We start from the raw sequence: 13,732 nt of genomic DNA, 5'->3' as shown, positions 1-13,732 counted from the left end.
AGCTGTTATGCTTTTGTCTCCATAGAATTGGATTCTGATTTGTTTCCATTGCAGGTGACTGTTGATAGTAAGATGATGTCTGGATTTTTGCTTTTTTCTCTCTTCTTCTGCAGGTTGTAATGATGCTTTTGTTGAAGTAGGCATGCCCCGAAGTCCTTCCCATTCTGGAAATGCTGGTGACTTGAAACAGATGATGGGTCCCTCCAAAGTTTCCTGTGCCAAGAGGCAGACAGTAGAACTATTGCAGGGCACAAAAAACTCACACTTACAGTATGTATTTTAATTTTAAAATCCTTTGAAAGAAAGTGTATAACAGGCTGGATTTGTGTTAAACTCAATAGTTAGTGCTCTTTGGTTCAAGTGCATTTGACGTTATCCATGGGTTTTTCATTTCTCTTTATGATTACCTTCTCTTTTTACTTTTAAAAATTTCATTAAAAATAGTATCTGATAACTTTCACCCTTGTTATAAAACAAAATTCAGGTGAGTAAATGTAAAGATCAAATTGACTTTATTCAACAATTCATGAATTGGCAGCATCCCATTTAGCAAATAGAAAGGAGCTCCAAAGAGCTGCAGAAAGAAGAGGTTTTTAAAGGCAGAAAGGGTGTGGGACAAGGAAATCATAAAGAAAGGATTATTTCAGGCAAGGTCACCTTCCTTTGGGAGAAGGCAGGGGTCTATCAGGTGGGTTACCTCACTAGTGTTGGCTAGGAAATTCCAGACAGGACTGGTTAAGATTACATTCCTAGGAGAGGCTGAAACTGCAGTTAGGTTAGGTATCAGGTCTTGGTTTGCGGATATGGGGCATAGTACAAGTGACTCCATTTTGGGCCTGTTGTCCCTTTTTTCGCAATTCTCTCCTTTTGATCAGACTTTCAGCCCAAGTGAGAGATGTGATGAAAATTTAAGGCATTAGCACCACTCTCAGCTACCTCTCTATAGTTTAGTTCTTATAGCTTTTACTGATCCTCTCTGTGGTGTTCACAGGTCATGGTTCTTTTTTTTGCTATCGAATCTCTGTGGTGTTCACAGGTCATGACTTCAGGCTCACAATTGTTTTAGTCAGTCATTTTCTTCCTTTCTTTTCTGGCATTCCAGTTTTAGGGAGCTCATTTGCTCAGTGGTTAGTGGCTGCAAACATACATTTAAAGCTTTTGAGAAAATTCAATGCACCAGGGAGACTACTATGACTGTTATAAGTAGAATAATTTACAATGTTTGGAGGGCAGTTCGGAGCCATAGTCCCCCAGACCCAAACCAATCAAAATCAAATAAGTCAAAGAAAGACCCTGCGGAAGGAGTCATTTTTTTAAGCCAAGTAGCTTGCTCAGTGATTTTAGTTAACTGAGTTTCCACTTGCCCAGAATGTTAATCCAGGTTCAGCATGTAGTGTTGGCCACAGCACAGACACTCCCTTGTTCAGCTAAAAGATAATCAAAGGCTGTTCTATTATTAAGAACAAATTTGGGGGCTTCCCTGGTGGCGCAGTGGTTGAGAGTCCGCCTGCCGATGCAGGGGACACGGGTTCATGCCCCAGTCTGGGAAGATGCCACATGCTGCAGAGCGGCTGGGCCCGTGAGCCATGGCCGCTGAGCCTGTGTGTCCGGAGCCTGTGCCCCACAACGGGAGAGGCCACAACAGTGAGAGGCCCGTGCAAAAAAAAAAAAGAACAACTTTGGCCAGAGAATCTAAGGAATTCTGTTGGGCACTGTCTTGGTAGATTTTGCAGTATTGTCAAGAGTTAAGGAGAGATTCCTGATTATAGTTTCATTTATATTTACTCTTAACCCTGGGAGTAGGGCCCTGCTATGGAATGTGAATCCTGAACCATGAAAGCCTCCTGGACTTTCCTAACTCTGCAGTATAAATTCAGGGGAGTTGTCCAATGAAGTGTCTCAGTTTGTTTGTAAATAGTTAGGGGCACAGTTAGATAACTCAAGAGGCATTGCCCTGTTATGCGCCTGCCAACTAGGCACCCATATGCCGGAGGAGAATGATAACCACTGCAGACAAAGATAAATACTGTTGGGGCACAAACCACTCCCACTAAAGTGGTGCTGTTCATGGATTCATTTGCAGGGATTGTTGCATTTGCCCATTCAAGCCATGAGTCATTTAAGTTTTCAGTGCATTTGGGAAGTAAATCTCCTAACCTGAAATAAAAAGTTCTAAATTACAGAGGTTACCTCCCTTAGCAATGGCCTGAGAGATTCAGATGACTGTATTATCTTTCTGGATCAATGCCAGACAGAGCAAAGGAAAGAAAAAGAGAAGAAAAAGGTTATATTTAATTAAAGTGTGAAGTCTTGATCTGGGGTGTCAGGAGGAAGCAGTCTACCTCAGTGTCAGCTACTTCTCCAACTAGTCAGTTTGATTTTGAGGTCTCCAGCTGGTGTACAGGACCAGATGTCAGGTGGCGACTTCTTCAGCTGTGAGATGTGTACCTAAGTCTCTGAAGTTTGGCTGCCATCTTAAGTAGTGAAGAGGATCTGGTATAGTCCCTTCTAAGGAGACTCAAGGACCGTCTTTGTTCTTAGTGATTCCAAATCAGAAGGGTGGGAGAAAATTGGAAACATAAGTTTGGAGAATTGTGGCTAGTTATTTGAAGGGAACTAGAAGAATTCAGGATCCAGTCCAGTTTACAGGAATATAAAAAAAACCTCAAAATTAATAGCACTAGAATCTAATATCTACAAAAGTACATACATTTTTCTCTCTACAGTTACTTCCATTTTTTTTAAACAAAAGATAATTACAGTTAAAGTAATTTGTTTGCTTTAAAATTGGCTTGATTATTTACATAAGTGCAGCAAGAATAGTGATTGTATTGTATGAGTACTTTTTAAAACTGCTTTGCAGGAACTTTTCATAAGGAATCTCAGATTGAACTCTTAAAGGCCTCTGAGGCCAGAAAGCCAAGCCAAGGACTCGCCATCAGATCTTACCTACAATACCTATAGTTTGGGTGAATTCCTCTCTTTATAAGGTCCCAAAAATAACCTGAGGTTCCTGGGCCTGTCAGGAAATGACCTTCCTTACTCACTGGGTAAGGCTGCCAGGAACCCTGTAATCAGAGTACCAGGCCAATTTTTTTCAAGGGGCTTTATTGGCTTTGTTAAGTTAACCTTAGTTCCTTAAAGCTGTCAGATCATATCTGAGTCTGTGTACGTCTCTCTCAAATATGACATTTCAGTCAAAGCTTTGGTAATATAGCCAATGTTTCCAATGTGTTCTGTTACAAGGAGAACAGATTCTTATTGACCTTTGCAAATAACTAACTGTATTGCTGTGCAAAGAATACAGAAGAGTTTCCAAAGAGTTTCTGGAGGGATCAGGTAGGGAGAAAAGTAAATGTTTCGTCTTTGTTTACAAAGGTATACTTTACCAAATTGGTGTAAGTCGTCGATAACTTAGGAAAAGAGGTTTCCTTAAATCTGGAAAAACAAAACATTAAGGATCTAGCAATTTTTCAAACAAAAAAAATCATTAAAAAATTATACTCATTCTCCTCCTCAGTTCATTTAGTCCCATGTACAATAATTGATATTTGTTCTGCTTGAATCCACTTCAGTTTTATGACCTTTATGTTATCAGAAACATGCACTTGTTAAAATCCTTTCCATGAATCTCCTTGAAGATGAAGCATTTTTGTAAGAACACTTTTGCAGAAGCATCTAAGACAGTAAGTCTCTGTAAATGACAAAGACTTAAAAATGCCCATTGTTCAAGATCTGATGAGATTTCATTTGATAAAGAAATGTAGTTATTTCTGTGATAAACACCAGTTTACGTTAATATTAATTATGACATAACACTATACCTGGACATATCACATCTCTAGGAATTTCACACAGCTCTGGAACACTTATATACCTATACAAATACAAAATGGAGAGGGCTTAGTATTACTTTTATTTGACAATACTTCGCATGTAATTTAACACATCAAAGAAGCCTGATGAGTTTAAGATCTCTCCTTTTATAAGAAGAGGGAACAAATCTTTTGAGATGTGTCCCAGGAGCCCTCTGGAAAATCTCAAAGTTAGTTTGAGGTCAGAAAGATTTCATTTGGGATTTGATTTGGGGGAAGTTTGTCAAGAATATCAAAAGGTTTAAAAACACTTGGTCAAATAGGATCATAGGTCACTGTGAAACATTTACTTATCCATTTAACCAAAGTGACAATTGAAGACTACACAGGCAAATATAGAAAGTTAAATAGTTGTTACAGGAAATTATTTTGGTAAAGCATAAAATACTTGCTTTCTAGGCAGATTACCTAAAGGTAAATAACAGCCTTTTACAATCTCTTACTAAGAACAGACCGGTAATTCAAAATCACTTGTTCTTTTAACAGAGAGAAAATCAATTCTGATTTTGCACTGATGTACTTTTGATATTAAAACTCATTTTTTTTCCACTTAAATAAATTCATTCTAATTTTAGCCTGCTTGACCACACATAAAATTCCTTTCCCAAGATTCCTTTCCCACAAACCTTCTACAGTTTGGTCTTATGTTTTCTTCTTTCCCATTCTGCAGTAACCAGTCTCACTTCAGGACAAAATTAGTTTTATTTTCATCAACAAAAATTCCTCTCCATTCCTCATACCTTCTTTTACTGAAAACACACATCCTACTTTCCTTGAATATGGAAATGTTTCCTTATTATTTCTAGTAACTTTAATTATATATACATATACATATATATATTATAAACATATTTATATAATATATAATTTTTAACCCTAAACAACCTTTTTAGTGAAAAGAAGTAAACAATTGTGTGACTTGACAAATTAATATTTTTTACAATGTCTAGAAACACATGCTTTTCCATAGTAAATTTCTCAGTGTGGCACAAAACACGTTTATTAATGTATCCAAATATCTTTAGTTTCTCTGTAAAAAAATAAAAAGGCCAAAAGTGGTAAACCTATGTTCAGTAATTAATGTTTTAGTATTTTATCTTATTTGGAAATGATCTGGATATTCAATGACTATCCATCATTTACTTTAATTTAGCAAAACTTTGGTTTAGGTTACCAAAAAGATTTTAGAGAAACTATTTTAAAAGTTTACTGAAAGGGCTTCCCGGGTGGCACAGTGGTTGGGCGTCTGCCTGACGATGCAGGGGACACGGGTTCGTGCCCCGGTCTGGGAAGATCCCACATGCCGCAGAGAGGCTGGGCTTGTGAGCCATGGCCACTGAGCCTGCGCATCCGGAGCCTGTGCTCTGCAACGGGAGAGGCCACAACAGTGAGAGGCCCGCGTACCATGGGAAAAAAAAAAAAAAAGTTTACTGAAAAACTTTTATCCCACTTAACATCTGTAGTAATCCCCTTTTTTCTGTTGGGGATATGTTCCAAGACTCTCAGTGGATGCCTGAAACCATGGATAGTCCTGAATTCCTATGTATACTATGGTTTTTCCTATACATATATACCTATGATAAAATTTAATTAGAGATTAACAACAATAACTAATGAACAATTATAATAATGTGGTATCTCTCGCTCACTTTCTCTCTCTCTCTAAATGTCTTATTGTACTGTACTCACCCTTCCTCTTCTTGTGATGGTGTGAGATGATTAAAATGCCTGTGTGATGAACTGAAGTGAGGTGAGTGATGTAGGCATCGTGATGTAGTGGTAGGCTGCTATTGACCTTCTGCTGATATATCAGATGGAGGATCTGATCCTGGATCACTGAGCTATGATGATGTTGATGGTTGGGGAATTCCACGATGGGGTGGAGTGGGGTGGCAAGAAATTTCATCACACTACTCAGAACAGCAAACAATTTAAAACGTGTGACTTATTTATTTCTGGCATTTTTCATTTAATATTTTCAGACTGAGGTTGACTGTGGGTAACTGAAACCATGGAAAGTGAATCCACAGATAAAGGGGGACTACTGGATTCAATTTACTTAATTTATATAAGTACTTAATTTTTTAAAGCCACTTACATAGAGCTCTTTTACAAATTAATTTTGGCAATACCATCCGGAGGTGGAAAATTCAATATATCTGCAACACATACATAGACACACATAAACTGAGTCATAAACAGAGACCTTTTGGGTTCCATTTTTTAATTACTGCTGTGAATCAGGTGCAGTAATACAAAATTTCACTAGTTATAAAAAAAAAGTTGGATTTAAGTTGTTTTCTGGTAGATGGAATAAGTTAAGTTTACCTGCTCAGATGGCTGAAGCTTTTTACTGTATTTGTGGGGAAGACCCTTAAAAATTTTTTTGTCCACCTAAGTTTCAAATGACCTTTTCCCTTTTGTTCATCTTCTGGTAAGAATTACCTCTCTAAAAAAAAGAAAAAGAAAAAAAAAAAAGAATGACCTCCCTAAAGTTTATAGAACATTTACATCTCAAAGGTACAGGGAAAGAATGCAAGTTCCTCCAAGGACTTTGGTTTCTTCCTATAAGGCCAGAATTTCTACAATACTTACAAGCCTTCTGAATAGGGGAGGTTTTAGGATTGGTAAAAGGAATAGGTGGCCTTTGAACTGCCTCTACAGCTAGTGTCTAGTTTTGCAAAGATTTGTAAGATAAGGACAGTTGCTCTCAATTCCTCAAAGAATTGGGTTGCAGCCTAAATGACATTATAGTTTGAGCCACCCATCCAACTACATTATCCTTAATTTGCTTTTTTTTTAAATATCAGGGAGAAGATTTCTAACTAAGGTGGGAACCACAGATTTCTGTGTTCTGGATTTAGAGCTGTTTGCCTTTGGAATGTTTTAGTAAATCCTTTCACAGAGGCTTTAGAGGGTTTTTCTTCCCCTCTGAGTGCATAGTTTAATTTTAGTTTAAGGGAGGAGACGTAAAAAAAATTCCCATCAGCCTCTGAATATCAGCTTCCAATTTTTGACCAACTGTTGACTGCAGAGCTACTTAAAAAAAATCTTTTAACTATCTTGTCAGTTTTCGGTGTGGACAAGCAGTAAATATTTCTGGCAGTATTGAACAACCCCTTGGACTTAAGAGGTATTCCAGAAGAGGGTGCAAAAAATATTTTATTTTCCTCTCTTTATTGGGTACTACAGACAGAGACCCTGGAGAGCTGACTCTGGTAAGAATTTTCTCCCTTTGTGGGCTTCTGCCAGTTTTCCCAGGATCCCACCTACAGGCTCCAAGTGAGGTTTAAAATAGAGGGTGTAGCTCTAGTATCTACCAGAATTTGGCAAGGTTTTTCATGAATTTTAATTTAGTTTCCCTTAGCTGTTTAAGGGAATAATGTAGCAGTTTATAAGAAAATCCCTCAGAATCTCATCAATTCTGGGAGGAGCTCATTCTGGGGCCCTCCTTTGAGGGTAGATGTGAGGGTGTCTATTGATGCTGAAAAGTCAGCCTCTGTGCACCAGTGCTGAAGTGAATCTTGGAAACAGAGTGTGGGGTGAAGTAGAAGAGAACAGCTTTATTGCTTTGCTGGGCAAAGGGTGCCACAGCGGGCTTGTGCCCTGAAAAACTGTGTGTCCTAACCTGGGAGGATTTGGTGAGGACTGTTATAGCAGTGGTTCAAGGGTGGGGTTGCTGATAGGAGCAGGGTGTGTGCGGGGCCTGCACTCCTTTAATCTGGTCTCAGGTGGTCTCCTGATGAGCTTTTCTGGTTCTCAAGGCTGTCAAACCGTGAGTTTCTGTCTGGAATGAGGATTGCTTCATCAGGCAGTTTGTCTTCCAGTTGTTGGGGTCTTTAGTTCTGTAGAAGAGCTCAAAGATGTTCTGTGTATCCCTTGATGCAGAATCAGCACCCTGCCCCGAGGCTGCACTATTGTTTCTTGACTGCTCCTCCCTTGTCTCTGTATCCCCTCCCTTCCCTAATTAGCAACTGTTCCAATCTGCCCTTTGGAACCCAGGGAAGGTCATAGAGGCTGGAGTCTATTCCATGCAAACAAGAAACAGGGGACACAGAAAGGCTTCCATGCCCAGGAGCCCCACAGGGTCCCAGTGGTTTCACTGCATGACCACTAACCTGTCAGACATTTGTTTGTGATCTTCTAGTCTCTTCAGAGTGGAAAGGAAATTTATACAGGATTACTGGAGTGAGTACTCATATAAAAGAGGATAGGGAGTTCCCTGGTGGTTAGGACTCTGTGCCCTCACTGCTGAGGGCCTGGGGTTTGATCCCTGGTTGGGGAACTAAAATCCCACATGTGCAGCATGACCAAAAAAAAGAGGATAGAGGGGAGCAGTAGTAGTTATGTCGGTCTTATTGTCTCTTGTTTTAGGTGCCTCTTTAATTTTTCATTAGCCTTTTTGCAATGAATCTTTCATTGAAGCTATTTTGGAATTTTGAAGGCTTTTGGAGTTTTCTGCATTCCAATTAAAATAGGTATACCATTTTTTTTGAGGGGGGAGCGGGGAGTCCTTGTTTTTAAGTGCAATTCTTAAATGATCTTATATAATTGGAACATTACTCATAATGGCCATTCTAATTGTAGGTCATCTTTAGTAACACTTTGCCATTTTTATAGATTATTATAGCTTCCAGGACCATAGTTCTTAGATGTAAAATAAGCAAGTGTACCAGAAGGTGGAGTGCTTAACTCTTTGAATTTTAAGGATCCCATTTCTTTCAGCTAAGCCGTTTGGGGTTTGCGGGAGCCAGATCAGTATCTAAGAAGGATGTGCTGTGGGCCTGGGGATTGTGTGGTATTTTACAGTGAACCTTGTTTCACGGAAATCTTCTTGAGGTTGGTGGATGACCTAGTGTCAAGCTAACCTGTTCCATGACCAGCTTATTTGAACACGGGAGTCTTTTGAGTGAGGTGGAGAGTACTTTATCAGCTTTTAAGTGCTTCACCCATGCCCACGAATTTTTGTGGCTTTTTGGCTTCTGAGATTCCTATTAGTGGTAGCTTTTATCTACAGCAAACAAGATAAACACACACATGCACCTTAACAAATTGGCAGTAACCAAAGGATTTTGCTGTGTCCCAGCCAGGTAAAGGTCTTGTGTATACCACCAACAATTCCTGCCATGGGACCTTGGCCTGGGGAAAGAATTGAACCAACAGACCTCAACAAATGGAGACTGAGGACTAGGGGTTCCACATACATGGAGAACTGATAGTTGCCACATGGATCTTGGGACAGAATCAAGGCCTGGGGGTTTCCACCAATTAATTGACTATTGTGGTCTGAAATAAAGGCTAGGGGCTTGAGCTCCCGGCAGAATCATCTGCCCGATCCAGCTGGCCTGCCCTGTATTGGAAAGCCAATTAGATTGGGAGCTCAGTGCAAAGAGAGCAGAGCTCAGAACTGAGAGGAAGTTACCTACAGTCCTCAGAAGCAGTGAGAGAGACAGAGAACTCAAAAGGGTTTGCAGGTGCCACACCTGTGTTTCTTATTCCCAGAGTTACTGGAAGTCTCCTTCAGTCCTATTACTGCCACCAAATCTGTTAAAAAAAAAATTCAGCTGAGTAAGTTTAAAGATCAAATTTACTTTATTCAACAATTCATGAATCGTTAGAATCCCATCTAGCAAATAGAAAGGAGCTCCAAAATGCTGCAGAAAAGAAAACATTTTAAAAGGAGAAAAAAGGAGGGACAAGGAAGTCATAAAGAAAAGAAAGGATTATTTCAGGCAAGGTTACCTTCCTTTGGGAGAAGGCAGCGGTCTGTCTGGTGGATTACCTCACTAGTGTTGGCCAGGAAATTCCAGACAGGACTGGTTAAGATTACATTCCTAGGAGAGGCTGAAACTGCAGTTAGGTTAGGTATCAAGTCTTGGTTTGTTGATGTGGGGTTTAGCACAAGTGACTCCATTTTAGGCCTGCTGTCTCCTTTTTAGTGCCCTTAAATCTTCTCTGTCATCTCTCCCCTTCCTTTAGCTGGTTGGGTTTATTTCTGGATTCCCTAAACCATCTCTTTTGCTCTGAAACTTTAGCATTCTCTCTGCTCTTCAGTAATCAGCAGGGCAATTTTAACTCTCCGATTTTTGCTGTAAGAAATTTTCTTAGTGTGAATTCTCCTTCATTTGGCTTTGAATTTCCAACTTAAACTATGGCTCCCTTGTTCCAAGGTAGTGAATTGTTCACTTTGGTAATAAATAGTTGGCAGTATCATGATTTTACTTACGACAAATCACAGTGAATATAAATGCATATGTTATATTAAATATAATTCTCGCTTACTATAGCACCATTAGGGATAACAAATGTGTTATCCTTCTTCCATTTATTTTATTTTTTTCAAATAGGCAGTCTATTCACATTTTAAAAACGCAAAACAGTGGAATGCTTCTACATCGAAAGGTTTTGTTCCCATCCACTTCATCTACCCAATTTCCTCTACTGTCTTTTATATCGTTACAGAATAGAGTGTGTTTAGGCAAATATAACATATATATTTATTTTTAACTAAAAAAGTGATTTTATTGAAGTATAGTTGATTTCCAGTGTTGTGTTAATATATATTCTTATTTCGTCTTTTTCTCAGCAAAATCTGTTTTGCTTTTATAAAAAGCAAAATCTGTTTTACTTTTATAAACTCTTTGATTAACTGCCATTGTTCCCATTTTGTCCAAATCTGCTTTACTCGTGTTTTTCTTAACATGATACTAATATGCCAAATTAACATTATTTATTATAGGTTAGAGAAATGATTTTGTTTTCCCTCTGTGTTGATGCATTTGAAGTATATACCTGTTCCTTTCATCACTAAATGTGTTCATTGAATGTGTAAGTGTGAACTGATTATCTCCATCTGAATTAAGCTGCAACCTCCGGAATGGTCTCCCTGTCTCCACTCTCTTATCAGCTCTATCAATCCTTTATTTTGTTCCAGTAATTTTTGTCACACTCTGGCTTTGAAACCACCAGTGACTGCACACTTCCTTTCCTTTGCTTATGCTGTTCCCTCTGAGTTGCTGTTACACAATGGCGAACCTGCAGATGCCCTTTAAATTCCAGGTCACACGCCTGTGTGAAGCCTCTCTGAACTTTTGTCAAACAAAGTTCTTTGCTGCTCCTTTTGTATTTTAATAGTCCTTTCTAAATTCCTCTGAATTCCCCTGGTACAACTGAAGAGTGAATGATAAAAGGAAGAATGTGTGAGCAAATCAGCTCTTTGACTAATACTGTTTGTTATTTCTGTTTTACTTGAGCCTAACATGCCGTTGGATGTGAACTTGAGGTGCGTGTATAGGGCATTATAAATTCTTACAATTCAGATAATTGCCCCCATTTTAAGAAGCACTTTCGTGTTCTTTCCCTGCACCCTGAACAGATGCTAAAGAATATTTACCTGCTGCCTTTATCATAGCAGATTTGTTAGCAATATCATGTACATTGCACACAAAAGAACTGGATCATCTGCATGCCTTCCGACGGACTCAGTTTGTTTAGACTGTGTAAACATGGGTCAGGGATATCTCCTTGATGTATGTAAATTAGAAATCTTGTCTGTATGTCTATTTCATATGTACTGCATACAGTGTATCATACATGCTATATTTAATGTGTGTGAATATAGATCATGAAATAGTTTCGGCACCATCTCTAGAGTCAGAAAGTCTGGGTTCAAATCCCAGCTCTACCATTTACCAGAGGTATGACCTTGGACAAGGTACTACCCTCATCTGAAAAATAGGGATAATAAGACTGCCTTCCTCATAGCAGTACGGTGAGGATTAAATGAGATAATACATGTAAATGGTTGACAGTGGTAAACCTACATAGTCAATGTGGCACCTAGGAAATGTGTGCTACATTTGTATGTAATGGTGGAGTGTTCAATCCCAAACTCTTTTCACAGCAGCACTGACAGGTTGCTCTCAGAGCCCGAGCTGAGTACTGCAGAAAGCCCTTTGGCTGACAAGAAGGCTCCAGGGAGTGAGCGTGCTGCAGAGAGGGCTGCCGCTGCCCAGCAGAACAATGAAAGGGCCCGCCTTGCCCCACGGCCATCATATGTCAACATGCAGGTAATGATAAAAAAAAAAAAAAAAAAACAAGTCATCCAAACGTAGGCTGCCTAAGTTGGGGAATGGGGAATTCAGTGAGCTTTTAGCAGTAGACCAGAAATTAAATTTAAATATATATGCAGTAGTTAGGAATTGGTTTTGTTATAAACATTAAAATGAAATACAGGGCTTCCCTGGTGGCGCAGTGGTTGAGAGTCCGCCTGCCGATGCAGGAGACACGCGTTCGTGACCCGGTCTGGGAAGATCCCACATGCCGTGGCGCGGCTGGGCCAGTGAGCCATGGCCGCTGAGCCTGCGCGTCCGGAGCCTGTGCTCCGCAACGGGAGAGGCCCGCGTACCGCAAAAAAAAAAAAAAGAAATGCAGGATTTAGTTTGAGAAGAAGTCTTTAAAATATAATATTAAAAGTGACATGGTCTATGTCACTGTGTCTTATGCAAATGACATTTTTCATCTGTTTAAAAAATATATAGATAAATATGAGAGCTGTTATTTCTAAGCATTTACTATCTCATGACATACTCTCGGATAAATAGATATAATATTCTTCTATCTGTGAAATGGAGAAGATAAATTTGGTGTTCCTTAGTTATAAAAATAACTAATGTAAAGCTTTAGTGTTTTGAAAGGAGATGCTAAATATTGATGGTTATGTTGGTTCACAGATTTTTATCATTATTTTGAACAGTTTCCTCAGCAGGGATTTTCTCTGTATCCATTTTCAAAGTATTAGGCTAATTACTCAAAATAGACTATTGATCATGAAATTCAGAAATCCGATTTCCATATAGATCACAACATGAAAGATAAGGATTTTGTGCTTTTAGAGATGCCTCTAAACCTTTGATTTCAGTGTCTGAATTACTGGGTAGACTTACCTACTTTGTAGTAAGAGATTTATCATCTCCCATCCCCCCACTTTCAAAAAAGGGAAAAACTTCACAAAATCCTAGAAATAAAGAAGTTGTCACAGATATGTCAAAGAAATTAATTCATGGGACTAAATCATACTTCTGTAATTCCAGTGAAAACTACAGTACAATCCTGCTTGTCTGTTTTTCTAATCCTTTGCATTTGAACATTTTCAAGAGTTTTTAGATGAATGTTTTTTACAAAAGCCATAGCCTTTATAAAGTGCAAAGTTAGAAAAAAAGACATTTATTACATTTTCTCTGGCAGATTTATTTTCAGTTATTATAAATTAAAGTTCTCTCATCTAAGAAGTATCAGATTCCTTTATGATCCCTTTATGGTTTTCATCCATCTTGTGATTCTCGTCTTTTCCATCGGGTATATACCTATAGTGAACCACTTTCATGTTCCTTTCTTTTAGGATGGATGTAAATGTTTTTGGTGATAGAGTTTCAATTTAAATAGATGTATTTACGCCATTAGTGAAGAAGTGACTCTTAAAGTCACCAGGAAATCAATGATAATAGTTTGAAGACTTCCCTGATTGCTTTATAGCTGAAGATGATCTCTGTCTCCTGATCATTCTTGGACTTCTGTATCTCCAGCTCTCTCTTCACACTTATCTCACTTTCTAATTTATTTTGTGGTTATTTTTCTTACCCCTGCTAAGCCTCTATATGACTTGAGGCTATAGATTATTTTTGATTCATTATAATATTCTTACACAAAGCGCAGCACAGTCCCTTTAGCCAGAAGGCACTCAATAAATATTTACTGAACAAGTAACTTTAGCATCTCCCCACATCTTGCCCTTAGACAGTAGTCATTACAAGTTGGTTTTAACTCCCAGAATCATTTTAGACCTAGGATTTCAAAAA

The 13,732-nt window shown here is 38.7% G+C and overlaps 1 protein-coding gene across 2 annotated transcripts in view; it reads left to right on the top strand.

The window, feature by feature from the left end:
• Positions 1 to 13,732, top strand: part of BICC1 (BicC family RNA binding protein 1) — a 297,957-nt gene that overhangs the window by 260,703 nt on the left and 23,522 nt on the right. For both annotated transcript variants that reach the window (XM_024765245.1, XM_024765246.1), the window contains exons 14-15: positions 114 to 270; positions 11,779 to 11,944. In XM_024765245.1, coding sequence (XP_024621013.1) covers positions 114 to 270; positions 11,779 to 11,944 — 323 coding nt within the window. The remainder of the gene's footprint in view (positions 1 to 113; positions 271 to 11,778; positions 11,945 to 13,732) is intronic.

The sequence above is a fragment of the Neophocaena asiaeorientalis genome, unplaced genomic scaffold, assembly GCF_003031525.2.
Source record: "Neophocaena asiaeorientalis asiaeorientalis breed wild unplaced genomic scaffold, Neophocaena_asiaeorientalis_V1.1 scaffold183, whole genome shotgun sequence".
Taxonomy (NCBI): Eukaryota; Metazoa; Chordata; class Mammalia; order Artiodactyla; family Phocoenidae; genus Neophocaena; species Neophocaena asiaeorientalis.
The sequence above is the reverse complement of the archived record's forward strand: the minus strand, read 5'-3'. Positions and strand labels throughout refer to the sequence as shown.